Source organism: Lacerta agilis, chromosome Z (assembly GCF_009819535.1).
Source record: "Lacerta agilis isolate rLacAgi1 chromosome Z, rLacAgi1.pri, whole genome shotgun sequence".
Lineage (NCBI taxonomy): Eukaryota > Metazoa > Chordata > Lepidosauria > Squamata > Lacertidae > Lacerta > Lacerta agilis.
The window spans coordinates 13,603,707-13,631,366 of NC_046331.1; the positions used below are offsets into that span (position 1 = coordinate 13,603,707).

Sequence of the window (27,660 nt, forward strand, 5' to 3'; positions counted from 1 at the left end):
ATACACAGGAGAAAAGTTTGCTGTCATGCCATGTTAAAGTCTTGAGAAATTCTCTCCCTCCTGTTGGCCCTTGACAATGGGAATACAGTAATGCTCTTCCTTCCATAGCAACATTTGTCCACCTCCTGTTTTCTGATTATGCTATCATGCCTTACCTCAACATAGATTTGCCGTGAAACATGCCAAGAGTAGGCTGAGCCTGCGAGTGACAACACCCAGAACCAGGTCGCAGAAGTGGACATTCTCTCAACTGTTCCTGTGGTTAATGCCCACAAGGGGTTTGTGTACTTAACTACCCAGGCAGGAATAATCAGTAGCTGTAAAAACTATGCAGGCAAACTATATATTCAGTATAAGCAGTCTTAGGCATGTGCCTGGGACTGGAGCAAACAAAGGAAATGCCTGCCCTTGTGGCTGGTCCAAGGAAGAGAGATAGGAACAGAAGTACTATATGCTCCTTCCTCTTCAGGAGAAAATGACACCACACAGTATCTGCCTATCAGATACAAAGCTCTGTGGACCTAGCCCCTTCTAATGCTAACCAGCAAGAATATGCACTTTTTAGGTTTGGCTGCTAATCTCCCACGATTATTACTATTTGTATTATACATGTTTATTAAATAAAAACATTCTTTGCTACCTTGTTTTTAATTTTCTCAGGCTTTTGCCTCTTGGCCTTGATCAGAGATGAAAGGTCCCCTTGATCTGAATAACGCATCACCAGACAAAGAAAGAGGGAGGAAATCTGCATGCAACAGGATGAAGATGAAAATCAAAGTTTGCCACAGTAAGGCTCCCTACACCAGTTCCAGCCCAGTGTGGGGAAGGGGGGGTTGCTAACAACACAGTACAGGCTTTTCCAAGTGAAACTAATAACCCAATCTTGCATATATGGTCAGGCAAGAAATCCCAGGACTTGCACTCTACCTAGGTGTGTGTGGCCCGGCCTCTTCAAGTGATAATTTGGCAGAGTTTCTCCCTAACATGAGACTTTTTGTAAGTACAAGTAATTTGACAAAATAAACAAATGGGGATGCATTCAAATATGTGTCTGCCTCCCCATCCTCCCCTCCCCAACCTAAGGTGGTACAATCTAGTAACAGGGAAATCACATCTACCCACTATGGGGAATATGAACCTGGGTCTCCATGGTATAGATCTTTGTTATTTAAAGGCATCCACTGGACTACACTGATATGGATTCAGAAGCGACACATCCCTGGATCACCAGTTTAGAGCTGCTGCAATTTACTTGGGAGCAAGTCTCATTGAATTCAGGAAACTTAATCTTTCCAGTAAGCATATATACCATAGTAGCCTTAGGAAATTGTCACCTTGTTGTCCCAGATGATGAAAAATTCTTTGTAGCTGCAGATGTTCTCATGATTCAGCTTCAGCAGTTCCATGGCCTTTCAGAAAAATGATGAGAAAGGTTCTATAGTAAACTATAACAATTTAAGCTAAACTGGTGCGGTCCCTAGTTAGCCAAATTTCTCCTCCTGATTCAGTCACACTGCTGGATGCTATACAACTGATTTCAGCAGACCATGCTCCCATGAAACTGTGCTTAGGATCACACCTTAACTTCTTTTTTAAGGGGGGGGAGGGATTGGGAGTCCAACCACCTTCCAAGTTAAGATAGATCTAAGGTTTGTAACAATCCTCACCTAGGTTTAGAGAGGGATCCTAGCTCTGCAACAGATTTCCAGTTACTCTGCCATGGGAATCCACCCTTTCCACATCTGGGTAATGCAATTCTAAAATTACAGGAGAGTAACTAATCATATAGGCAGCACCGGGTGGGGAGGAAAGCACCCTCTGCATGCCACTTCCTACTCCACTGCAGAAACACTCTCCCCTTGAGTGATTCGCAGAAACCAGAAGCATTGCTGCCTCCAACTTTGCAGGCAGAGCACAGCCTTCATGGCTAGTAGCCTTCAACAGCCCTCTCCTCCATGAATCTGTATAATCCAGAGGTGTAGCTAGGTAATGCAGGGGGCAGTGGGCTTCACACTGCGGGGCCTGCAGTGTGCCTGAGCCACACGTCTCTCCTGAGGGAGAGGTGGTAGGCAGACTGCCTGCGAGCAGCACCGGGCTTGCATCTGCCCACTGCCTCAGCCGCCCTACAGCTGAAGAGGAGGCTGTGGAGAGGCTCCATGCAGTGCGCCCTGTCTTGGCTCACCCTGCCCCCATGGGCAGCTTGCTCCACCCCCGGTTGCAGGCGCGTGCGCCACCCCGGGCACCCAAGTGGCTAGCTACTCCGCTGCCTACTTCACCCGATGTGTGAAATAAAAAAAGGATGATTAAGAGAAAGCTACCTCTTGGAGAGCATCATTTGCTTGCTTTTCATCAATGCATTCAACCTGCACAAAACAACAAAGAAGTTGGTAAAAGTAGAACAACTTATTATCCAAACACTTAAGGCACATTCAATACACTTAAACATTTAACACACATTTAAAGCACATGGCTTCCCCTAAGGAATCCTGTGGGATGTAGCTCCACTCTCACAGAGCTGTAATACCCAGCAGTCTTAACAAACTACAATATAAAGCACTTTTCTTTCTTGGTGTTGACCTTTAAAGCCCTAAATGGCCTCAGCCTGAAGGAACATTTCCATCCCCATTGTTCTGCATGGACACTGAGGTCCAGTGCTGAGGGCCTTCTGGCGGTTCCCTCGCTGCGAGAAGACAAGTTACAGAGAACCAGGCAGAGGGCCTTCTCAGTAGTGGCACCCGCCCTGTGGAACACCCTCCTACCAGATGTCAAAGAGAAAAACAACTACCAGACTTTTAGAAGACATCTGAAAGCAGCCCTGCTTAGGGAAGCTTTTAATGTTTGATGGATTACTGTATTTTAATATTCTGTTGGAAGCTGCCCAGAGTGGCTGGTGAAACCCAGCCAGATGGAGGGGGTACAAATAAATAAATAAATAAATAAACCACTGAGCCTCATAGCTGATCAGAAGGTTGGCAGTTCAAATCCATGCAAAGGGGTGAGCTCCCATCAGTGGCGGAGCTTCATGCTCCAGCAATGGGGGTCAGAGAGCAGGCAGGGGCATGACGTGCGTCCTGGGGGCGTGGCGCCTAGTGTGGGCGGGGGAGCAGCTGTGATGGCACCCCACCGGGATCACGCTACCAGGGGCAGTGCACTCCCCCTGCACTCCTCTTCCTCGGCCAGTGGCTCCTGTTGCTCTGTCCCAGCTTCTGCCAGCCTAGCATACCAATGCAAATAGATAAATAGGTATCACTGAGGTGGGAAGGTAAATAGTGTTTCCATGCGCTCTGGCTTCCTTCACGGTGTTCCGTTGTGCCAGAAGCAATTTAGTCATGCTGGCCACATGACCCAGAAAGCTGTCTGTGAACAAACACTGGCTCCCTCAGCCTGAAGTAGGATGAGCACCACACCCCATAGTTGCCTTTGACTGGACTTAACCATCCAGGGGTCCTTTACCTTTACCTTGTCTTTGGAATTACAACTCAGAAGTCCTTCTCTCTAACTCTGAATGTCTCTAGACAATGATTGTGGCCAATGCCAAATTTACATATAAGCTAAACAAGTTATACTTAGGGCCCCACCCTTGTGGGGGGCCCAAAAAAATTAAAGAAAAAAAACTGGATGTCCATTTCCAAAATGTAAGATAAAAAATAAAAATAAAACCTACATACAGGAACAGTGTTTTGTGTTGTGTAGGCTCCTATGATGTAAGTAATGGGCTCCACCTGCTAGCCTGCTCCCTAAAATATCACCGATTTGCTCATTTCTATATCAATTACTTTGATAAAATACATATTTTGTTATGTGCAAATGGCTTTAGATACCTATTAGGTCCATAAATTACCATATAGCATATATTCAACACAAAAAACAGTGACCATTTGTTGCTGACAAAGAACAGCTGGACATATAAAGGGTCCCATTACCTTCAGTAGCTTAAGGCCTCATCAAACCTAAATCCAGCCCTGATTGTGGCTATTCAGTGAAGAAAATAGACTCGTTACATGTCCCAGCAGCATTGAGCCCTGGCATTTCATTTTGACATTATTGAGCGTTGTAAATATCTCTCTGTGTGGTTATATGAAGATTTTTTTTTTACTGCAAACCATATAGACTGAGAAGTAAACAGGTCATACATTTCTGAATAAATATCAAAAATAAATATTATACAGTACACACCCATATATAAGCAGGTTCCCAGGCTAAACCCTCCTGAATGCATGTTTGTATTAAGTCCTGGCTATTACACAACAGATAAAATGGACTGGTGAGAATATGTAAGTCCTTTTACTCTAGTAATGTTCTGATTGTTAATATAATAAAACATTTTGTAACAGAAGCAAAGTGGCTCTTGATGAATATGCAGTTTTTCACACAGCCAATATGGTGTAATGGTTAGAGCAGGGGTCGCCAAACTTACCTGGCCCCGGGCTGGTTCCTCCAGCGCTGACTACGTGGTAGGCTGGAGGGCGGGGGAACGCGCGCCCACATACTATTTCTGGTGCACTTTCGGGTCGACGGAGCGCTGGAAATAGCTTGTGCGCGTGCGCACGGTCCTCCGCAGACCCGGAAGTGTGCTGGAAATGACACAAGCTATTTCCGGAGCTCCGCCGACCCAAAAGTGGGCAGCCGCGCCACACCATGCCGGTAAGAGTGGGTGGCGGCAGCGGGTGGCGGAGGTCGCCACGGGCTGGAAAACAGTCCCTTCGGCTGCATCCAGCCCGCGGACCTTAGTTTGGGGAAGCCTGTGTCAGACTAGGATTTAGGAAACCAGAGTTCCCCCACTTGACCATGAAGCTCAGTGGGTATGACTTTGAGTCAGCCCTGCCTCTCAGCCTAACCTACCTCTCACAGGGTTGTTGTGTTAAATAAGGAGGGAGATAGAACCATGTATGCCACCATGAAGTCCTGGGAGAAATAGGTGGGATATAAATAATAGAATCATAGAGTTGGAAGAGACCCCTCTAGGCTCATCTAGTCCAACCCCCTGCAATGCAGGAATCTCAACTAAAGCATCCCTAACAGATGGCCATCCAACCTCTGCTTAAAAACCTCCAGTAAAGCAGAGTTCACAATCTCCCAAGGGAGTCTGTTCCACTGTCAAACAGCTCTTACTGTCAGAAAATTCTTCCTGAGATTTAGTCGCAATCTTCCTTCTTGTCTATGAAGACACTGGTTGGGGTTCTATTCTCCAGAGCAGCAGAAAACAAGTTTGGTTCATCCTCCATGTGACAACCCTTTAGATATTTGATGATGGCTATCCTTTCCACTTCCAGTCTTCTTTTATCCAGTCTAAACATGCCCAACTCCCTTCATTTTTCCTCCTATGGCCTGTTTTCCAGACGCTCAATCATCTTGGTGGCCCTTCTCTCCACACCTTCCAAGTTGTCAATATCCTCCTTAAACTGTATTGCCCAGAACTGGACACTGTACTCCAGGTGGGAGTTGACCAAGGCATGAAAGAGCGATACTATAACTTCCCTTGATCTGGACACTCTATTGTACTTCAGTTGATGCAACCTAGGACTGCATTAGCTATTTTTGCTGCTGCATCACACAATTGACTCATGTTAAGCTTGTGGTCAACTAAGACCTTTAGATCCACATGTACTCCTATCAAGTCACGTGTTCCCCATCCTTGCAATCAATCAAATCAGATAAAATAAAATAAAAAATAAAATAAAATCACTGGAGAAACATCTTGTCATAAAGACCATAAAGACCCTTGCTCCTTCCTTACCTTTTTCATAATATACTTCTTTCTGCCACCATCTCTTTCTTTCTCCACTTTTGATTCCACTATCAGCATTGTCCCAAGGGCCCCATGAGGCAGCATATCCAGAATCTGCGAGGATTAGTAGATGTATGTAAGGCAAGTGGTTAAAGGACAGTGGGACTACCTTAAAGGCACAATACTTCCTCAAGACAAGACAGATACTACATTTCAGTTACGCACAGAATGCTTGTTACTCATATCACAATATATGTGAAGAAATATATTGATTATTTTAATCAGATCCACACTGTACACACAAAATGGTTTTAGAAGTTGTCACAAAGGGTACAGTCAAAGTGCCTGTCTGATGTCAATAGGCACTGGCAGGGAGTTCCATATTTATCCATCACAATATACTGGGAACAAAGAGAAGGAATTTTCAAGCAGATCCACACTGTACATCTAGAGCCCATTCAACACACATTTAAAGCTGACAGTCTCCTTGAAAAAATACATGGGAACTTAGTTAAAGAACTTACAGCTCTGTGAGGGGGAAACAACAGTTCCTGGGATTCTTTGGGGGAATTTATGAACTTCAGATGTGCATTAAATGTGCTTTAAATATATGCAGTTTACTCCTTCAGAAAGCTACAATTCCCAGTACCTTTAACAAACTACAGTTCCAATTATTCTTTGGAGAACATTTAAAATTCAGAATTAAAAACAGATGAAACATTCCCTGTTTGCAGCTCTCACTGATTCTCTTTCCTCCGTGACTCAAGACCCACGTGGAGGCAACACTCCCCCACACCTTTACAACCATTTTAGAGGGAATAGTAAAATAAAGTCTACGAATGACAACGATGAAAGCAGCATTGTTCCATCCATTCCCTCCTTGAAAACCTAACTTGCCTCAAGACACCCCTCCCTAGGTCTGATATGCCTTCTCACACAAATTGCCCATATGTTACCCACCCCACCCCCCCAATTCCTACCACTCTCCTGCAATGAAATAAATGTACATAGAGGATGGGCAGCCATTTCGGTCCTCCAGATGTACTACAACTCCCAGATGTCAGCATGGTCCAGTAGTCGGGGGGGGGGGTAAAGGGAATTGTAGCCTTAACAGCATGTGGAGAGGCTACAGAAATGCTCCTTTCACTCTCCAGATGTTGTTGAACCACAACTCCCAGCAGCCTCATGAGCCAGAATGGACAAACCATCAGGGGATTAGGAGAATTGTAGTTTTAACAGCATCTGGGGGGAGGGGGAAAATATATTCCCCCCCCCCAATCCTGCCCCCTCCCTCACTTCAAATGTATGTGTGGGGAGGGGGAGGAGTCAAACCTCCGTTGCTTTCCCTCCCCCTCGCCTCAAATCATGTCCCCCCCCCTCTCCTCAGGCCAACCATCTGCCCCCACACCTCGTAGTTCTCCATGGCTGACCGGGGAAGGGGGAGGGGCAACAGACACAAACGGCTCCCGCCTTCCTCCTCCTTCTCTCCCCTCCCCCCACACGTTCTTCTCCTGCCAATTCTGTGGCGGGAAAAAAGTCTCAGACCTGTTTTACTTTTCCCCGCCCATTTTCAACTTTCTTCAGCATATATATATAAACTTTTTAGAATTTAGTTTATAATCTTACCCAAAAAACGGAACCTACTTCTTCCCACTGTCTTTCTCTCACACACAAAAATCCCAAACAATGTGATATTTTATTAGGGTTGCTGCACACCAATTCCTCTAGAGGGCGTGAGGTGTTTTAGAGAAAAAGGCTCCAAAGCATGTGCAAAGTGGTTTTTTTGCCCCACAACGAAGTTTTTTTTTTTTTTTTTAAATGGGTCAAAATGAGTTGAGAACAGTGAAGGGTGCCTTTCCTTTGCGATTACAGCTGGTTTTAAAAATAAACCCAACAACCAAAAGTCCGCAAAGTTACTTTTAGGCTTTAGCAAATATTTGCTAATCATAGGTCTAAGTGGAGGTTGCTGGGTAGCACTTTTGTGCTAACTGAAAATCAGTGAATGTCTATTATTATTATTATTATTCAATTATTATGACCTTATTTACAGACGAAAGGACAGGTAGCCACATTTCTTTGTTATGAAAACTGGACAACAACTATAATTATGATGATCTTATTAATTTATGGATCATTGTTGATGTTAAGTCTCAAGGCAATTTACAATCATATAAGGAACTAAAGCAGATTTTAAAATAATACCAAAAACAACAAATGACTGCAATAGCAGTACTGCTACCATACAAATATGTATAGTGTTATGGGTTTCCCTGTAAGATTTCTATGTGCATAGGCTGCCTTGGGGCAATACCTGGGTCAGCTTTGACAAAAAAAAAGTTGGGAAGTGATGTAGTGTTAGGCATAATTGATATAGGAGGCACTCTTGTAGTTATTTGGGTCTCTACATAAGTGCTTTGAATTTGGCCCAGTGGCAAATCAGCAATCAGCATAGTTAATACTGCCATTGTTGCTTTTAGTTTTACATTTATATATCATCTTTCCTCCAAGGAGCTCAAAGTGGTGTACAGTTTTGCTTCTTCCCATTTTATCCTTACAACAACCCTGTGAAGAATGTTAGGCTAAGAGTGACTGACCCTTCTCCAGGTTCCCTGCAAGGGAGGCTCAAAAGATGGTGACAAGGGAAAGGGCCTTTTCATAGGTGGCTCCTCACCTGTGAATTGCTCTCCCAGGTGAAGTTCACCTTCCGCCTTCACTGCCATCTTTTTTTGTGCTGGACTGACCTTTCCCTTCAGGCTTTTGATGGACCAAACTGGTTTTATTCTGCTGTTAGCATTCTGCCAGTGCTTCCTGTTACTGTTATAGTATGTATATATGTCCATGAATTGTGTTTGTATGATAATGTTAAATGTTTCATTTGAATTTGTAATGGTATAATGTTTCTATATTGGGGAAAGGCCATAGCTCAATGGTAGATCATCTGCCTTGCATGCAGAAGGTCCACAGTTCAATCCTGAGTCTCTCCAGATAGGTCTGGAAAAGATTCCCTGTACCAAACCCCAAGAAGCTGCTGCTAGTCAGTGTAGACAATAGTACTGAACAAGACTCAGCTGATGACAGCTTTTTATTTAATTCAGCCTTTAATTCAGAACTGTAAGGACTAGAATCTTACTTTATCTCTAGAGGAAGGGGTGTAGTTCAGTGGTACAGCATCTGCTTTGCACGCAGGAGGTCCCAGGTTCAGTCCCCAGTGGCATCTACAGGTATGGCTGGGACTGAATCCTTGCCTGAAACCCCAGAGGAGCTGCTGCAAGATAGTGAAGACAATGCTGAGCTAGTTGGACTCAGTATAAGGCAGCTTCCTATGTTTGATGTTTTTAAATGGAGGGTACTTAGAGACCTTGGCAATAACAAGTGAACAAATAAATTAATAATAATAAAAAAGTTGCAGAACATATTGGTCTGGAGATCCCCCTACTTGCGAGATGCCTTAGAAACGGACTGCAGAACTGCAACCCTAATACACCAAATGCAGGTTTTGCTCAGAAGCTAAGGGTTCACTGGGGTTTTATTCCCAGTCCTCTGCATTGCGCACGGGATTGCACCCTTGGCCTCGGGAAGGGTGGCGGGGCCTTTTGTGGGGCGACTCCACGTGCACCGGTTCCCGGGTCAGCCTGCGGTGGTTCTCCTCCCCAAACCTAAGGGAGATTCCTCTCTGTTCTGCCTGGCAGAGGCTCTGCCGCCCCGCGCGGTTCCTTTAAGAGTTGGCCTACGTGGCAGTGCTTCTCGAAGCGAGTGCAACACAGCCCAGCCACTTCCTGTGCAGCCTCGTTGCAATAGGAGCAGCAGCAGCAGCAAGCTGCCAGCAGCCAGCACAGGAGGGGTTGTCGGGGGTGTGTGAGAGTGAGCGGCTAGTCCGGTCTCCCAGGCGCTGAGCAGCACCCAACACATCCTGGAGCGAAACCCACTGCTCTCTTCGCCACTCCCGCAGCACTCACTTAGCCATGGGGCAGAACGATCTGATGAGCACCGCAGAAGATTTTGCAGACCAGGTGGGTGTGGATTAATTCCTCTTTCCTCGCCCCACTTTCTCTTGAAGGAGAGGAGGCCTTCCTGCACACATGGGGTTTTGCAGATATTTCTGGAGATTCCAGCCCCTTTCCTTCACGCGTCTTCTTTGTATTATATAGGAGAGAAGATTTGCGGAGTGGGGGTGTTGATATTTTGTGCCCGCTCTTGTGTGTGTGTGGGGGGGAGGGGATTGGTCGTTGAGGATGCGATCTCGTTCCCAACATCATAGGATCCACCTCAGAGGGAATCGGGAGATCAGCCTTCCCCGCTCCCGAGTGCTTTGCACCCGCACAGATTTGAGGGGCGCGGCCCCATCTTTCAGTGATCTAATCTAAAATGACAGGGGAAGATTGCTTAATAGAGTGTTCGCTTAATCGGTCTGGGATAAGATTTACTTCCCCATCACAGACAGAATGAGAAACCAAAGCAATGTCAAGAGGGCCAGGGTTTTAACACTCGCCTCCTCAACCTCTTAAATTTTTGCGTCTTGCGATAATTGGGGTTTAGATCATCTTCTGTGAATAGCCAGCCCTATCGATCCGCTAATCAAGCAGATGACTAGGGTGAAATTCACCATTCCCCTCAAAGAGATCGTAACTCTGGATTATTATGGGACAGAAGACCATTTTCAGACATCATAGAGTTTCCAACCCCACTGTCAATAATTTGCCTCCGAGATTAGAGGGATTCGCTTTAACGTTATGGGGTTGCACGTGAGCGAAATGAAGGTGTGTCTTGTGCGCTCCTTTTCTATACCTATCCTGTCCTTGAGGGAGGTAAGAGATTTGGCGATTTCCAGAAAATGGTGAAGTAGATGTTGGAATAGGGGTGGTCTATAAATTTGAGGGTGGGTGGGTGGGGGGGGAAGAAAGGGAAAGGAAATGTGAAAATAACGAGAAGTTTCTCTACCCATGAGCTTCTGGAATCTGGGAGTGCTATGGTGTGTAACCACCACCAGTATAATCTCTCTCTGTCCCTCTGTAGAATGTGTATGTATGAGTCATTTAATGTACCCTACCTTTGGAGTGGGGCACAAAGAACTACCCCCCCCCCGTACTTTAATGAAATCATTTAAAACACTTTCCACATTTGGGGATATGGAGATTTCCAAAGTAATTTAAAGTCAGAAAAGGCGTTTTTTCTCAGAGACCATGATCCTATCAAAATGCTGGACAAAGCATGAGGAAATTGATCAGTGTATTGGTAATATGCTGATCATTTGTGTTTTATATTTACCTTTACCTATTAGATTTGAGTAGTATTCAAGTTTACAAAAACCCCAAGTCTTTTCTTACATTTTTTAAAACTGATTTCTGTACTGGAGGCATCAGTACCTCTGTCACTCCAGATTAAATAGAGTGCTAACACAAACCAATCTTATCCTGGGGTTGTTTATTAGCCAGAAGAGCCAAATCTTCACCTTTCTCTGGATCAAAAGCAGAGAGGCTAAAAACTTTCCTCCCTATCCCCTGTGTTTCTGAATGAATGGAATTCAAGCTTCCTTTCCTCAGCTCATGTGACATCTGGTTCCTTACTGCCCTTGTGTATATTTCTTTTTAGCTTACGAGAAGGTAGAAAACTGCCCCAAACTATTGCTCTGGTTTCCTTTTTAAGAAGAAAATGACCAGGAGGTGTTGAAAGTTGTTTTAATTCTTTTGGTGTTAGGGAAAGAACAATTAACCAAAGGCAGCTGGTGACAGATTCTGTTGTTCAGGTGTGTGGAAGGTAAAATACACTTCTGTGCTTCCTACCTTTTGGACAAAGGAAAAGACAATCTGGTATTATCTCATAAGCCAGTGTCAACTGTCCCCGTCCTGGTACAGGTTTATTTAACCACAGTCTGGCACTGTGATGGAAAACATGTGTGAGACAGGCAACAGCTTAAGCTGTTTCATGTGTCTGGTGCCTCTTAAATGAACCAGCAAATGATGGTGGGGTGGGTGTGTTGCCTTTACAAAAAAGGTAACATACATCCTGTGGTACTCCAGGGTATTTCCCCCCTCTTAAATATAAAGCAGTATAGAAATGAAACGAATAATAATAATTCTTTTCATTTCTATACTGCTTTATATTTAAGAAAATAAACAATCTCAAAGCAGTTTACACCCTACATTATTATCTGCTTTCCTTGGTTTGGAAAAAAAATGATAATATCCCTTGGTAAAAATATCCCTTGGTAACAAATACATTTAACTGCATGACCTTAATTTACCCTGGGTAAAAAATACATAAAAAGCCACCTGAGACGGCAAGCATGGTAACAGTGACTTCTGTCACTTCTGCAGTAAGAGTTTTAATAATTTGATGATTGAGGGCCATGGAGCTTAGCAGCTTGACTGAACTTCTACATTACCGCAACAGATAACTTATGGGATGCTGTTGTGGTGCAGGAGTTAGACTGCCATACCTAGGACCCAGGAGACAAGGGTTCCGATCCTCACTCAGCTATAAAGTGCACTGGTTGACCTTGGGCCAGTCACTTACTCTCAAGCTAGCCTACCTCACAGGGTTGTTGTGAGGATAAAATGGAGAGGGGGAGAACAGTGTACACAACTGTAAGCTCCTCCGAGAGAAAGTGGGACAAATAACTAGATGTAGCATAGTGGCTGAGATGGCGCATAGGAACACATGAAGCTGCTTTATCCTGAGTCAGACCATCTTCATCTAGCTCAGAATAGTCTATACCAGAGACTGCGACCTACTCACAGAGTTAAAAACTGGCAGTGATCTACCCCCTTTTTGGGGTTCAGGTCAAAGTTGCTTTTTTTTAGGAAGGAAAGCCCTGTTTTGGGAGGAGGAAAGCAGGGCTAAAATCATAAGCTTTTTTAAGGGGAGCCAAAGTTGTTGAGCTTCTTTGGGGGGAGCCAGTGATCTACCAGTGATCTACCAGAGATGTCCAGTGATCTACCGGTAGATCACGATCTACCTGTTGGACATGCCTGGTCTATACTGACTGGCAGCAGCTCTCCAGGGTTTCAGGCAGGGAATCTCCCAACCCTACCTGGAGATACCTGGGATTGTGTCTGTGACCTTCTGGGTGCAAAGCAGATGTCAGAATAATAGAATCATGGAGTTGGGAAGGACCCCAAGGATCATCTAATCCAACCCCGTGCACTGCAGGAATGTTCTGCCACTAAGCTATGAACCTTGATTCAGGAAGGCCCTGGCTCAGCTTGAAGTTATGAAGTGTCAGATAAGAGAAAGTACTTCTTCATGCAGCACGTAGCTGAACTATGGAACTCATTCCCATAGGAGGCAGTGAAGACCACCAACTTGGATGGTTTTAAAAGAGGATTGGACATAATTCATGGAGGAGAAAGCTACCAATGGCTACTGGCCAGGATGACTGTGCTCGGCCTCTGTGGTTGGAGGCAGTAATACTGCTAAATACAAGTTGCTGTAAACCTCTGGAAAAGGGCTCTTGTGCTCAGAGGCTCCTTTCCGATTTCTATCAGGCCGTAGTTAGCAGCTGTGAGAACACGATGCTGGACTAGATAGGCCATTGACCTGATTCAGCAAGCTTTTCTTATGATCTTGTGTCTTTTTGTTGTTGTTTAGTCGTGTCCGACTCTTTGTCACCCCATGGACCTGAGCATGCCAGGCACTCCTGTCTTCCACTGCCAGCCCACAGTTTCGTCAGACTCATGTTAGTAGCTTCAAGAACACTCTCCAACCATCTTGTCCTCTGTCGTCCCCTTCTCCTTGTGCCCTCAATCTTTCACAATATCAGGGTCTTTTCCAGGGAGTCTTATCTTCTCCTGAGTCGGCCAAAATATTGGAGGAGCCTCAGCTTCAGGATCTGTCCTTCCAGTGAGCACTCAGGGCTGATTTCCTTCAGAATGGATAGGTTGGATCTTCTTGCAGTCCATGGGACTCTCAAGAGTCTCCTTGTGTCTTTAGGCAAGCATATAAAAATGCTGAGTTAGCTGTATTAATGATCACATTTTTCTCAGCCCCCCCCCCCTCAATTCCCACACAGCTTCATTCTCCCTTAGGTAGCTCAGACAATTGCAGTGTCCTTCAGATGTTGCTAGACTACAACTCCCATCATCTCTGACTTCTGACTGAACTGGTTGGGGCTGATGGGATTTGGAATCCAACAACATCTAGAGGGCACCACAATGGCTACATCCCTCTTTAAACCTTCTACAGCCCAGTTTTGTTCTATCCCTAAGCTTTGATTCCTTATAAATTCCCTGCACATGAGTTGCATCCTCCTAGCTTTGCTCAACAATTCTGCACCTGTCCTCACCCCTGACAACTCCCCATCTGCTCATATTCATTCATTCTCTCAACTCCTTGCCTCTCCACCTTGATTATGCTCCAGGTGCCAATAATCTTTTTGTGTACTGTTACTCTGCAAAGTGCTGTGCACGTTAGTAATGATATACCTGGTATATTTTAAACAGCAGTAAGCATTCTTGCCTAGAAACCATTGTTCTATCTAGCTCAGAATTTTCTTCACTGGCTGGCAGCAGCTCTCCAGGGTTTCAGGCAGGAGGCATCCCTAGCCCTGGCTGGGGATGCAGGGAAATGAACCATTGTGCTTGCTACAGGTGGGTAGCCTTGTTGGTCTGCCATAGTCAAAACAAAATCAAAAATTCTTTCCAGTAGCACCTTAGAGACCAACTGAGTTTGTTCCTGGTATGAGCTTTCGTGTGCATGCACACTTGCTTGCATTGTGCTTGCAAAGCAGATGCTCTACCTCTTAGCCATGTCCCTTGCCAATAAAAACCCCAACTTAATATTGTCCTAGGAGCAGAGGTTCCTAGGTGAAACAATATTTTTTTAAAGCATTATCTAGGATCATAGGAAGCTGCCTTTATGCCAGGTCAGATCATTGGTATGTCTAGCTTAGTATTATCTACATGGACTAGCAAAGGATTTTCAGGGTTTCAGACAGGGTTCTCCCAGCCTTACCTGGGGATGCCTGGGATTGAACCTTGGACCGTCTGCATGGAAAGCAGATGCTCTACCCTGAGTTGTCTCTTCCATGCTGCTGGCAGGCCCATCATCTGGATAGAAAAAGTCAAGATTTTTGTTATCCATACAATGCAGGGTGACAACAGATGTTTTGGATCTGCATCTTCTGCCCAGTTTTACAAGACTACATTCTCAGATGCTTCTCTCCTTTAAAGAAAGGAAACTGTGCATTTATATGTACAGCATATTTGCATATTTATTTCTATGAGTTTGTTTATACTAGTTGTGAAATGAGGTTTCTTAAACACACACTCTGAAAGCCCAGTTGTCCAGGAGAAGATCTTTTTTTACCCTTCCCAAAACGACTTCCACTAAAAATAAGTTTTTTTTGCACTGATTTTTTTTGTTTTTTAAATACTCACATCTTAGCCACATACTCTGTTGATCTAATTTTCAAATGGTGAGTTGGCAGAGCTGTTAAATAAGGATGTGTCTGTATTAGTTCAAACACAAATGAGGCTTCTTACTTGGTCTTCAACAGTCTGCTCTTCCCATCTGGTGAGGACAAATTGAGGTATGGCAGGGCTGCTTTTGGGTGAGAAGACAGACCAGGTGTGTGGAAACCTTAGCTCTCCAGATGTTGCTGGACTACCACTTCCATGAGCCCTAACAAGCATGGCCAGGAATGATGGGAGTTGTAGTTCAGCCATATCAGGAGGACCAAAAGTTCCTCACACCCTAGGACCGACACAGGGAACAGAGTTTGCATTTCTGCTGGTGGAATTCTCATTGCCACATGGGCCCATAACCACAAGGGGTTGCCCCCCTCCCCATGGGTCCCTTTTAGGAATCTTTCAGACTCCTTTCCTAAATTGTTGGCTTTCATTTCAAAAGAAAAAGATGCTTTTAGTTTACTTCATTTTGAGGATTTTTTTGAAAACACAAAGGCAGTATTTTTTGAATTGTTTAGTAAAATGCAAATCTGCTCCTGCCTTCAGTTGATCTAGCCAATGAGTGCAAAGCTGGCAAAATTATCTGGTGTGTGTGAGGGCGTGCATGGATCCTCTTGAAATTGCAAGGTGGGTATTCCTTTTTAAAATACGGTATAAACCATAACCTCTAGCAGCACTGATGCACTTCTGCCATGGTTGCAAAAGGCAGCCTCAGGTGTTTTGCAAGTACAGTACTTTGCAATTTAATTGCAAAGCAGCTGTTGAGGTTTTTGCAGCTAAACTGATTTCTCTGCCAACTTCTCCAGATAATTTCCTCTTCATGTCCCTTCCCCTGGGCCAATTGCCACCTATGCAACTACAAAGCAAAACCATTCAACTTTGGGGGGAGCGCAGCAATGTACCACAGGTTATATGTCTGTATGTGGGGAGATATATTTGCACAGTTGGCGTTTGTGTACCAAGCAACTTCTGAAAACATCTAATCTGGGATTTAATTGAAGCTTCTTTAGATAAGGAAGGGGAGGAATGGAAAATTCAACTCTACAAGCTATTATTATTTTTTGGATTGGCTGACATTTCTGCTCTAATTAGTGTGATGCCAGCATGGCTGTGATAAGCTAAAACACTCTGAAGGGGAAACATGTTGCTATGATTGCACCAGTAGGATTGTGATATGGGATTCTCTAATTTTTGCTGGCCGTGGTTGCTAGCCATCTGTGGTTGCCATCAAAACTTGAGAGACCACATTATGCCATATATACACAGTAGGTCCCTGCAGTCTACAGGAGAGCTTAGTCAAGTTCCAAAGACCTCAGAAGTCTACTTCATAGTACTGTACAGTATTGTAATCGCAGCAGATCTTTCAGTATGGATGTGTGGAACAGCATTCCCATCAAGACAACAACAGGTGCCTGCTATCTGCACCTTTCTGGAAACAATGGAAACTTGTTGTTGTTCTGATAGGCTTTCCCAGCTTAATGGGTGTCTACTTCATATTACAATATTTTAAAATTTATCTGTTGTTATTTTATGTGGTGCTTACAACTGTTTTTAGCTGTGTATATTGCACTGAGGCAATGTAGATAGCTAGATGATCGCTAGATAGATAGATAGATAGATAGATAGCTGTAGCTCAGTAATACAGCACCTGGTTTTCATGCAGCAGGTTCCAAGTTTAACCCCTGGCATTTCCATATAGGGCTAGGAGAGACCCCTGCCTGAAACCCTGGAGAGCTGCTGCCAGTCAGCGTAGACAGTACTGCACTAGAGAGATGAACAGTCTCACTCCCTATAAGATGGTGACCTTTGCTACTAGCAGTTGCCCTTTCTCTTCCCCAACAAGCCTCCTCTCCAGAGCTCAGGCCTGAAGAGAACTAGACCCAGTAGAAGATCTGAATTGAATGCAGCCAGGTGCTCTGTAATTGTTGTTTATTTTACCCTCTTTTCCATTACAAGGCTTGGCAGGCCATTCATATAACCTCATTAGCAGCCAAGCTGTCTGCATAAAAGTCCTTCCCACTAATGGTTTGGCTTTAGAAGGAATAAGCTGCTGGTCGCCTCTCCAACATCTTTATATTCTTACCCTAGGTGCTCTGTTCACAAGCTCAGTAGATACATTAGTATAGAAACTACAGGAGAAAAACATGCTGCTTTTTATTATGTACAGTGCAGGATAATCTGCCTACTCTCAGGGTTTTCGAAAACAAAACTATCCGCTTCACACACCTGTAGGAAGCTCTATAACTCTTCTATTTGGGTTATTTCTTTAGATCAGATAATCTCTATACCATTTCCTGACATTTAACCAGTTGCAACTATGTGAGCGTGAGGCAGGGGGAGGAGATACAGGTTTTAAGCAACTGGGAAACAAGAAAGCCAAAAGCAACTACTGTACTATGTAAATCAAGGAACGTACTATGTAAATCAAGGAACCATATGCTGTTGGACTATAGCTCTCATCAGCCCTAGCCAGGATAATGGGAGTTGTAGTCCAACAATGTCCAGAGGCCCACAGATTTCTCAATCCCTGATGTAAATGATCAACATTAGAAAGTGTGACCTGAAATCAGCAATTGCATGTCTCACTGTGTCTTCCTCCAGAGGGCTAGAACCATGTTGTGGTTTTAAATATTGAATTTAAGATGTTTAGGGTTCCAGGACAGTTCGCCAAACCTCTGTCCCAGTTTCAAATTTTGTTTAATTGCATCTAGTCACTGGGCCATCACAAGTGCAAGGGTTAAAAAAAAACAACAACAAGGGAAAATATGTATCCACATTGTAACATGAGTTAACAAATAATTTCTTCACGAAAGGTGCCAGATTTCTTGTAAAATTCTAATCAGGGTTGGAATTGTGGAATTATGAACAAGGCTATTCAACTTGAGTAAATATGTGCCATGCTTTTCTCCTTGTTTCTTCTTCCAGATTTCCTCGGTTAGTTCCACCCAAAAGTGTTAGTCATGTATGGTCTGTGAGCATGCCTGAATTTTTACTTACTGCTTTTGCATCTTGCTCTCTCTGTGTGTATAAGCGATTTCAGCACTTGCATTTTAACCAGGAGAGCTGCATAAATTCCTGCCTTGTTGCATGGTGGACATCAGGAGTTGGGGACGTCTGGTGATCACAGAATCATAGAATCGTAGAGATGGAAGGGACTCCCAAGGGTCATCTAATCCAACCCCCTGCAATGCAGGAAACTCAACTAAAGCATCCATGACAGATGGCTATCCAAACTCTGCTTAAAAGCATCCAGTGAAGGAAAGTCCACAACTGCCTGAGGGATTCTGTTCCACTATTGAACTGCTCTTACTGTCAAATCTCTTTTCTGTAACATGTTCAAATCTCCTTTCTTGTAACATGACACCATTGGTTCAAGTCCTACCCTCCAGAGCAGAAGAAAACAAGCTTGCTTCATCTTCCATGTCTCGGCCTCCTTTCTCCCAGGCTAAACATACCTAGCTCCTTCAACCGTTCCTCATAAGGCTTGGTTTCTAGATCCTTAATCATTTTGGTTGCTCTCCTCTGCACATTGCTGCTTGTCAATATCCTTCTTAAATTGTGGTGCCCAGAATTGGACACAGTATTCCAGGTACAATAGAGTGGTACTATTACTTCTCTTGATCTGGATGCAATACTTCTGTTGATGCAGCCTAGATCTCACCTGGTAACACTTTAAGATTTTTGAAATTGGCATTCTTAAAGTCCCGAGTGCCTGTCCAAACTACGCTCACCTTTCCCTTGCCTCTGTATCATGAACCCTAGGAGGGGAGGACATGATCACTTCCTCCCAAGTTTCCAAGTACTTCCACTTTTTCACTGATTTCCTCCTTGTTGGTGAGCACCAGGCCTGCAAACAATCAAGCCTCCAAACAGCTCAGACAAACTACCAGCTTTAATTAAAAAGAAACAAGCTCACTCTCTTCAGTCTCGTCCACCAATCCTTGCAAACACCCCTGTTTACGAGTCCTGTTCATGGAGCTCCCAGATGTTACTGGCCTGGCATTATTCACACTGTAGCTTTCATCTGCCCCAACTTGCTGGTTGGTTGTCCCGTAACCATGCTCAACAAACAGCATGAAGACTTATTTTCATCTGCTTACTTCCTGGGAAGGGTGCATTTACCCAGTCGTCAGAAACGAGTGTGGCAAGCCTTTCCTGGTATTTATCACTTCAAAATATAGGAGTGTGTGTGCATGTAAGTGTATCGCTGCCTGAATCCAGAAAGCTAGCCTGTTGGGGAAAATGCTAGGCTGAAGCTTTTTACCTGACTTGCTTTTTTTCCTATGTGCCAGGAAGGGTGGGGGGCTTTTGGGGGGGGGAGCTGGAAAACCTCTTTTTTTTGTAACCATTTCTTAAATTGCTTTGTCCAATATAAACAAGTAAATGTACAAAACCATAACAAGGAATAATGAATAAAAAAAGATAACAAAACAATGTATTAGACTTTTGTCAGTTATATAAGTTGCAAGCTATCAACCTCAGTCTAAAACAACACCGAGGAAGATATATAATGTTACTAGAGTGCTGCCTCTGTTTGTGTTACTTGTCAAAACCACCTACCTGCCAGCACCTCCACCCCCTCCCTTAACACCTCACCCAACCCTTCCATCCTTTCACAACCTCTCAGCTATTTTGTGTTCCTCCATCCCTGTTTTATTCAAACCTCTGCTGTTGTTTAAAACCACCTGCTTTGTTGCAAGAGACTAAAGGGAGGTGGGGAATGGGACTTTGCAGATGCTGCCTAAAAGCAGTTGCATTCTGTGACTTGCAGTCCCCCCCCCCCCCTGAGGAACCACTGATGTAGCAGTCAGGAGTTTTATACCAAAGCAATCCGGGTTCAGGTGTGGGTGATTTTGAGTTAGCCAGCCTAACCTACCTAGCAGGGTTGTTGTGAGGATTAAAAAAAAAGTGGGCAAAGACCACCTCAAGCTCCTTGGAGGAACGTAGGATAAAAGTGGACTAATAAATAAAGAATTACTTTAATAGGGTTTCTGGCACACTGCTTACATGAATAAAAGGACAGCTAAATAACACTATAGAACAGGAATGTGGCCTGCCAGATATTGCAGGAATTCCAGTAACCATTAGTCCTGACCATTGACCCTACTGGCTGGGGCTTAGGTTTGGTGGGAGCCCAGCAATGTCTGTAGAGCCACAGTTTCTATACCCCTGCTATATAAAGTTGCCTGAATTGAGAGATATTTCAAACTTGGGGTAAGAAGCTAAGCTGCCTCCCTGAAGAGTTACAGACAAACCATTTTGCAGCACCATCTGAACATGGAGTGGCAAAAGTCTCTATAACTCTTGGTCTCACGGTGCCCCAGGGCAAAAGGACTCACACCAGGAAATTTTGGCTGTTCACAGAAATTGTGTGGTGGTAGGGAAGCAAAGGCAAGGATCCGCAGGTACCTGTAAGTGGGCATAGGATTGCAACCTATATTATACATTCTGGGGAGAGAGTGGACAGAGAATCCATCTAATTGAACTGATTGGTTTGGCAGTAGATCCAGGATGAGCAAAAGGAAGTACCGGTACTTCACACTGTTTGTAAATTAAAATTATGCAGTACACTGGAGAGGGCCACTAGCTTAAAATAGGTTTAAAAAAAGAAATCATGGAGAATTGGGTCTGTTAAAAGAATTTGGTCTGTTACAAGGCTCTGGCTAAATAGACTTATCTCTGAGCCTTTTGTCTCAGAAATCTTCAGTACAGTACTGGAGTAAATGAGGCATCCTTGGAGCATCTAGGGCTGGCAATTGAGAACCAGTGCGGTAGAATGGTTAAGAGTGCTGGATGAGGACCTGGGAGATGGGTTCAGATCCCCACTTGGCCATGAAGCTCATTCGTTACCTCTCAGCCTCAGCTGTCTTGCAGAGTTGTTATGAGGATTAAATGAGGAATGAGGGAATTGCCTATACCATCTTGAGTTCCTTGGAAGAAGGGTGGGATATACCGGCAAATGTTAAATAAATAAATAAATAAATAAATAAATAGAAACAAGGTAGTGAGCTCCCGTTGCTTGGTCCCTGCTCCTGCCCACCTAGCAGTTTGAAAGCACGTCAAAGTACAAGTAGATCAGTGTTTTTCAACCTTTTTTGGGCAAAGGCACACTTGTTTCATGAAAAAAATCACGAGGCACACCACCATTAGAAAATGTTAAAAAAATTAACTCTGTGCCTATATTGACTATATATAAAGTAATTTTTCAATTTTTCCCACGGCACACCAGGCAACACCTCGCGGAGTAGTTGAAAAACACTGAAGTAGATAAATAGGTAGGAAGGAAGGTAAACGGCGCTTCCATGTGCTGCTCTGGTTCGCCAGAAGCGGCTTAGTCATGCTGGCCACATGACCCGGAAGCTGTACGCCGGCTCCCTCAGCCTATAGAGCGAGATGAGCGCTGCAACCCCGTTGCTATAGCTCTGGGATTAGACTGCCTACTGCAGCCTTCGCTAACCTGGTGCTATCCTGGTTGGTTTGTGTGTGTGTTTTGGACTACCCATCAGCCACAGGCAGCATTGCTGATAGTTGGGGATGATAGAAGTTGTAGTCCCAAAAAATCTGGAGAGCACACAAGTTTTCAAAGGCTGGTTCATTGCAAGTCCCCCTTCCCCTCCAACTTTGATTAGTTATGGTCTCTGTACAGTCACACAGTTGGGAGCATTTTCAAGCTAGATGTGTTTTGCCATGTGCCCCATTTCCACCCTTTATGTAACGTCCGCCAAGGGGCATGGCTCCTGCACCCCACTCAGTTTGTAATTGCCTCAGAGGGAACTTGCTCTGGCTAGAGTCTCCTGGTGTGTCAACCTTACCACCCAAGATACAAATTTGGTTTGTTTACATTTAAGTGATGAGAAGGTATTCCCCAAGCTAAACACTTTGGAGGTGCCCTTAAGTACATTAGGAAAAGCTCTGCTGGATAAGGTCAAAGGCCCATGTAGTCCAACGTGTTGTTCTTACAGTGGCCAACCAGAGGCACATTAAGGGAAGCCTGAAAGCAGAACCTGAATCTTGCCCACTCGCGATTCCCAGCAACAGGTATTGAGGCATGCTACTTCGGACAGCAGAGGGAGAACACAGCTGCGCTTTGAGGGAAAAGCCATCCCTATCCAGCTAGGTAGCCTCTTCTCACCTGTGTTTCTTTCCCCTGGCAGTTCTTGCGAGTGACAAAACAGTACCTCCCGCACGTGGCCCGCCTCTGCTTGATCAGCACGTTCCTCGAAGATGGCATCCGCATGTGGTTCCAGTGGAGTGAGCAGAGGGACTACATTGATGCCACATGGAACTGTGGGTACTTCCTGGCCTCCGTCTTTGTCTTCATTAATCTTTTTGGACAGCTAAGTAAGTGGCACAATACTGAGATCCACGTATGTTTGTTGTTAAATGGAGATTCTGGTTCCTGGACCAAGGGACCCATAAATTCTCTGCTTGGACTACAGCTGCCCAGTCTATAATAGTGGTGTGCCCTCTACAAGATCACAACCCTTAAGAGCATTCTCAGTCCCCTTCCCCACCCCACCCCTTTATGGCAGATGACAGGTTTTGAAGCCACCCTCACTCCTCTTAAAACCAGGGGTGGGGAAGCAGATGCATCCAGCAGGCCAAATCCTTATCACCCCTCCCCAAATTTGACAATTATGGTGAGGTGCTTTGACGCCCCATTAATCAGCTGATCTGCAGGGCAGCAAAGAGCCCTGCACTGTGCTTTGAGGCCCCACAGATCAGCTGATCAGCAACACTTAAGGAGACCCTTCTGGCCAACCCATCTCCTTTTTTTACCCTCCTGCTGACAACACACATGGTATCAAGTGATTGGCAGGTGGGCCACGTTAAGCCCTTGGACTAGAGGTCCCCCAACCTCTTTAGAGATAGGAGCCCCAGTCAGATTGTGGGCAGCCTTTCCAGCTTCCTCCTATAAATACATGTGGTTGCCATTTTGCGCTGGAGTTCCGTTCCCGGCCCCTGTGTGCATCAGCAGAGCATTAATAAGCACGCTGCACTCCATTACACCCCGCCCCCATTCTGGCCTCTTCTGGGTCCAAAAGGACTTGTACACCAGCAATCGCGCATCAATTACGCATGCCTAAAATGGTTGCCGCCTCTACTAGTCAACCATCCTTACATTCTCCTGCAGAGTCATTTTCATTCTTCTTCACCCATTCTCTCCTTTCACCCCCTGGTGGCTTATAAAGCAGAAACAGCCACTCATAGGCCTCTCATTTTCCAATCCTGCAGCAGTACACCATGGCTTGATGCCCAACAGCTCATGTAGGTGAGATTTGGAGTATTTCCTCAGTTGCAAATTGCAGTGACAATTGCTTAATATACTCTTGGCTTAATATACTGTAGAAGAGCAGTGGGGAATCTCCGCTCTGTGGACCTGATTTCAGCCAACCCATGCCCAACAGCCCTGCACCTGGCTGTATATGACAGCTGATCATCAGTGCATGCCAAGCGCTGGACCTTTGCCTATGCGCTTTGTTTTTGTCTCTCTTTTGGCTCCCATGTCTGTCAGCACTCGGTCCCCTGAGTTTGCTTTTAGTGGGAAAGGAAAACGGGCCAGCTGATGTCATGGCCATGTCACATGGTTGACAGGCAGGTGATCTGGTGGCTGCTGGACTAGTGCTTAAAAACAAGGCTGCCTTTAAAGAGATTGATGTTGCTAAAGTTTGAGGAATGAAGGCTATGGTTCAAGAGACAAGCCAGTAGAAAGCTTTGCAGGCGAGTCAAGGATTTAAAAGATATGAGGGTCAACAGAACCTTAGCAAGGGGAACATGATTACTAATGCTGTTGACTTGGCTATTTCTTCTCTTCCGCCTCCTTTCCTAGGTGGCTGCATCCTAGTGCTGAGTAGGAACTTTGTTCAGTATGCCTGCTTTGGATTATTTGGCATTATAGCACTACAGGTAAGGAAATCAATCCCAACTCTTAATTGCACAACACCGAAAAATCGTGCCTATTCACACTTGCGCCTCCTGGCTCTGAAGCTGGAGGTTCCATTGCCCTGCAAGCGCCCCTCCAGTAGCAAACTAGGGTGTCTGAGTGCTGACGGGGTCGAAGTCAAAACAAGAGGCGTGGTCACATTAGCCCTGAGTTTTGTAGAAGTGGAAAAAACAACAACACCTCTTGTTTTCTCAAAGAAAACCACAATGGGGGGCAAACAGAAATTTAAAAAACAGCCCCAGGTCCAGCAGTGCAATGTTCAGTACTTCAGGCGGAATCTGCACACTCGCCTTGAGCCCTGAGTTATGATGGCTATGCTCTGCCTCACAGCCAGAAGCAACCCTGCAGTTGCTGTGGGGAGAATGCTCTTGTGCTTGGGTCCTTCTAGTGTGGCTTCTGGGGGGGGGGGTGGCACTGTGAGAACAAGATGCTGAACTAAATGAGCTGTTGACATGAACCAACAGACTCATCTTACGTTCTTACCTTATGAGATAGCTGCTGCATGGTTCTTGGGAGCAGGGAAGCAAAATAAATTTAAAATGGGTACCCCCCCTTCAAAGTCATGCACATGTTTGCAAAATATATTAGCAGTAAGGCTGTAAAGCATTTGTTTTTCTTTAGCAAAAAAAGCGCTACTCCATTTTCACTCTCATACCCCTTGCTTGTCCAAAGAACCCATCTTATTTACACAGTGACATCAATGTGCATAGATCTTTGCAGAGAAAGCATAAGTGAACGTAACAGATTCTTGGTCCCAAGGAGTTTGTGTGCTAAATAGGGGACAGAAAAAGAGTGTAGGAAAGGGGGAGGTAGAAGAAGCAATGAAAGTGAGCATCAGCAGATAGATGCCAAGCTTCTTTTTGGAGCACCGTATTTTCCAGTGTATAAGACGACTGGGCATATAAGACGACCCCTCAACTTTTCCAGTTAAAATATAGAGTTTGAGATATACTTGACCGCAGTTTCTCCACCTGGCGTATAAGATGACCCCTGACTTTTGAGAAGATTTTCCTGGATTAATAAGTAGTCTTATACACCAGAATATACAGTATTTAGCTGCTTCAGCCTCAAGATCAAAAGGAAAAAGGTGGTTTTAAGCAAAGGGTTCAATCGTGTTTGGTTGTTTCCTCCTAGACAATTGCGTACAGCATTTTATGGGATCTGAAGTTTTTGATGAGGTACGTCTCATTTTCTTTTATCTTGTTTTACTAGTTCTTGCTTATTTATTCTTAGTTTGATTTATCGTTCACTTCTAACCAGCCAGCATTGAGGAAAATGATTATAGCGTCCCTTGTGCATTTTGCTTGTCAAGGTTGCTTTTGAATGCTTCTTAACATTTTATCATTATTGCTATCATCCGTTACCTACCTTTCACTCTTAAGGCCTCAGTTTGGCAACAACAATCAGGTCGCAAGGTTAAAAACTGTTTACAACTAACAATCACAGAAATGAGGTAGATCCCAAAAGATATATACATCTCAGGTGTCAAAATGTAAGCCACTTTCACTCTTGGGACTTGTCACTCAAAAACTCCAGAGGCAACCAGCATATAACCTTTAAGCATCTTAAGACTAGTAACGGCATATTTGAACACCACTGTGTCACTTTAATTTTTGTTGGTGCACAAGCCTTTTGTGAATTTTGTCACGCCTGGTGTAGGTGTTCAGGTGTGTGTTTTTTTGGACTAACTATATTTCACCGTCTACAGGAACCTTGCTCTGGGGGGCGGTCTGCTGCTGCTGCTGGCTGAATCACGGTCAGAGGGGAAGAGCATGTTTGCTGGAGTCCCCACCATGCGGGAAAGTTCCCCTAAGCAGTACATGCAGCTGGGCGGACGAGTGCTGCTAGTCCTCATGTTTATGACGCTGCTGCATTTTGACGCGAGCTTCTTTTCGGTAAGTGGCCCAAACATTACAAATATTTTGTTTCTATTTAGGAGGAGAGGTATTTTTGTATGGGATCTGCCTCCTTTCCCTCCAGCTCCTCCTATTCCCAGCACTGGTAGGTGCCTGTTGATCCTGGTAGGGTGGAAAGCAGGGAGGCCAATGTCAGGCGGAGCCAGAACAAGTGATGGGCAGGCAGAGTCAACCGATTACAGTTTTCTCCTCACCCTCCTTCCTAATGAGATGCTATTGTTATTTATTGTATGCATTGGCCATATTGGTTGCACTCAGCTGCCTCAAAGCAAGTCATACAGTAAAAATAAAATAGCAAAGATATTAATGTCAGATTTTAAAACAGCAATAGATAACTAAAATAATGTATTTACAAGGGTAAACATGGCAGTGATGGTGCCAGGTCTGCTTCCTGGGTGTGTGTGTGTGTGAGAGAGAGAGCATTCCACCACTGAAAATGCCTGTTCTCAGAGACCAGGGAGGCTAAGGAGGAGGAGGCTGACACCCAGGGCTGCCTCCCCCTAGAGTGGTGGCAAATCCTAAGGCCAGCAGCTGGGACCTGGATGAGGGGAGGCTGAGTTAGGTGGGGTAAGATGCCCCCTTCTCCCTTACACCAGCCTCTGCTGAATTCTACCTATCTCTGTCCCATCTCCCTCCCATAGATCCTCCAGAACATCGTGGGCACAGCCTTGATCATCCTTGTGGCTGTCGGCTTCAAGACGAAACTGGCTGCCTTGACCTTGGTCATCTGGCTCTTTGCCATCAACATCTACTTCAACGCCTTCTGGACCATCCCAGTCTACAAACCCATGCACGACTTCCTCAAGTACGACTTCTTCCAGACCATGTCTGTCATCGGAGGCCTCCTGCTGGTGGTGGCCCTTGGGCCCGGTGGCGTCTCTATGGATGAGAAGAAAAAAGAATGGTAGAAATAGGAGGGGCAGGCAAAACACATCATCTCGGAGTCTGGGGACTGACTTTTTCAACATGGGTTCCGTGGGGGAATAAAACCAAACTGCCAGCATCTTATGTATGTGCCCAACAATCCCTTCTTAAAAGGCACACCTTCTTTATTTTATTTTTTTTAGAATTCATGACCGCACTGATAATCTGATAACTAGAGCATTCTTCATCAATGAATTGTGGTTTGTTTGTTTTTTTGCCTCGAAACACTGTTCTGCTTTCTTTTGTAATCTCCAAAAATTGAAACATATAGAAGCTGGCTTGCCAAGCACCATGTGGGCACTGTATTTGCCGCCTTTTAGTTCCTTAATGGTTTTTTAAAACACTTTTTTTTTTTTTTACAAAAAACACACAAAACAAAAACTGTTGTGATCCGATACCCCTGTTTGTATACTTTTGGTGTCAAGGTGTTCCCCACTTCCTCTTCTTTTTTGCGTTCTTGTTGTAATTAAAGAAGTCGCCTCCCTGATTGAGCCCTGACCATCTGAGCGATAGATCTAGCGCACCTTTTGTACTATGGGAAATGGATTTTTCTGCTTTGAAACAAGCCAAACCACCACAGTATTACAACAGCTAGAGAGAGGACCATCCCTTGAAACAGAGGCAGGAGAAAATATGTTCAGCAGCTGGGTCCCTCCTAGCAAAAAGCTTATCCACTGCTATGTTGTAGCAAAAAGAAGTCGGTGGGGGACGACAACAGTGTGTTTGGGTTTCTTGAAAAATTCT

The 27,660-nt window shown here is 44.7% G+C and overlaps 2 protein-coding genes across 4 annotated transcripts; one reads left to right on the forward strand and one right to left on the reverse strand.

The window, feature by feature from the left end:
* Positions 1–1,155: 1,155 nt before the first annotated feature.
* Positions 1,156–7,400, reverse strand: LOC117040166 (serine/threonine kinase-like domain-containing protein STKLD1). Its single transcript, XM_033137764.1, has 4 exons — positions 7,355–7,400; positions 5,738–5,842; positions 2,319–2,363; positions 1,156–1,409 (listed from the first exon to the last, which is right to left on the reverse strand). The coding sequence occupies exons 2-4, from the start codon at positions 5,831–5,833 to the stop codon at positions 1,320–1,322; spliced, it is 231 nt and encodes a 76-aa protein (XP_032993655.1). The 5' UTR covers positions 5,834–5,842; positions 7,355–7,400; the 3' UTR covers positions 1,156–1,319.
* Positions 7,401–9,511: 2,111 nt separating this feature from the next.
* SURF4 (surfeit 4) lies at positions 9,512–27,268 on the forward strand. 3 transcript variants are annotated; one of them, XM_033137579.1, is made up of 7 exons: positions 9,512–9,738; positions 18,058–18,066; positions 22,287–22,473; positions 23,963–24,039; positions 25,211–25,254; positions 25,785–25,971; positions 26,634–27,268. In XM_033137579.1, exons 1-7 carry the CDS (start codon positions 9,691–9,693, stop codon positions 26,898–26,900), a joined length of 819 nt encoding a protein of 272 aa, XP_032993470.1. In that variant the 5' UTR covers positions 9,512–9,690; the 3' UTR covers positions 26,901–27,268. The 3 variants fall into 3 exon arrangements, with proteins under 3 accessions (XP_032993470.1, XP_032993471.1, XP_032993472.1); XM_033137580.1 differs by lacking the exon at positions 18,058–18,066 and having other exon boundaries at positions 26,634–26,900; XM_033137581.1 differs by lacking the exons at positions 9,512–9,738; positions 18,058–18,066; positions 23,963–24,039 and having other exon boundaries at positions 22,342–22,473; positions 26,634–26,900.
* The last annotated feature ends 392 nt before the right edge of the window (positions 27,269–27,660 follow it).

Excerpts from the sequence above, each read along its gene's own strand:
- SURF4 (XM_033137579.1), top strand. The coding sequence starts at position 9,691 with ATGGGGCAGAACGATCTGATGAGCACCGCAGAAGATTTTGCAGACCAG. Across the intron at positions 24,040-25,210 it reads TTGGCATTATAGCACTACAG|ACAATTGCGTACAGCATTTT; the intron begins GTAAGGAAATCA and ends GTTTCCTCCTAG. Across the intron at positions 25,255-25,784 it reads GATCTGAAGTTTTTGATGAG|GAACCTTGCTCTGGGGGGCG; the intron begins GTACGTCTCATT and ends CACCGTCTACAG.
- LOC117040166 (XM_033137764.1), bottom strand. The coding sequence starts at position 5,833 with ATGCTGCCTCATGGGGCCCTTGGGACAATGCTGATAGTGGAATCAAAA. Across the intron at positions 2,364-5,737 it reads AGAAGTATATTATGAAAAAG|GTTGAATGCATTGATGAAAA; the intron begins GTAAGGAAGGAG and ends TGTTTTGTGCAG. Across the intron at positions 1,410-2,318 it reads CAAATGATGCTCTCCAAGAG|GCCATGGAACTGCTGAAGCT; the intron begins GTAGCTTTCTCT and ends TTTTTCTGAAAG.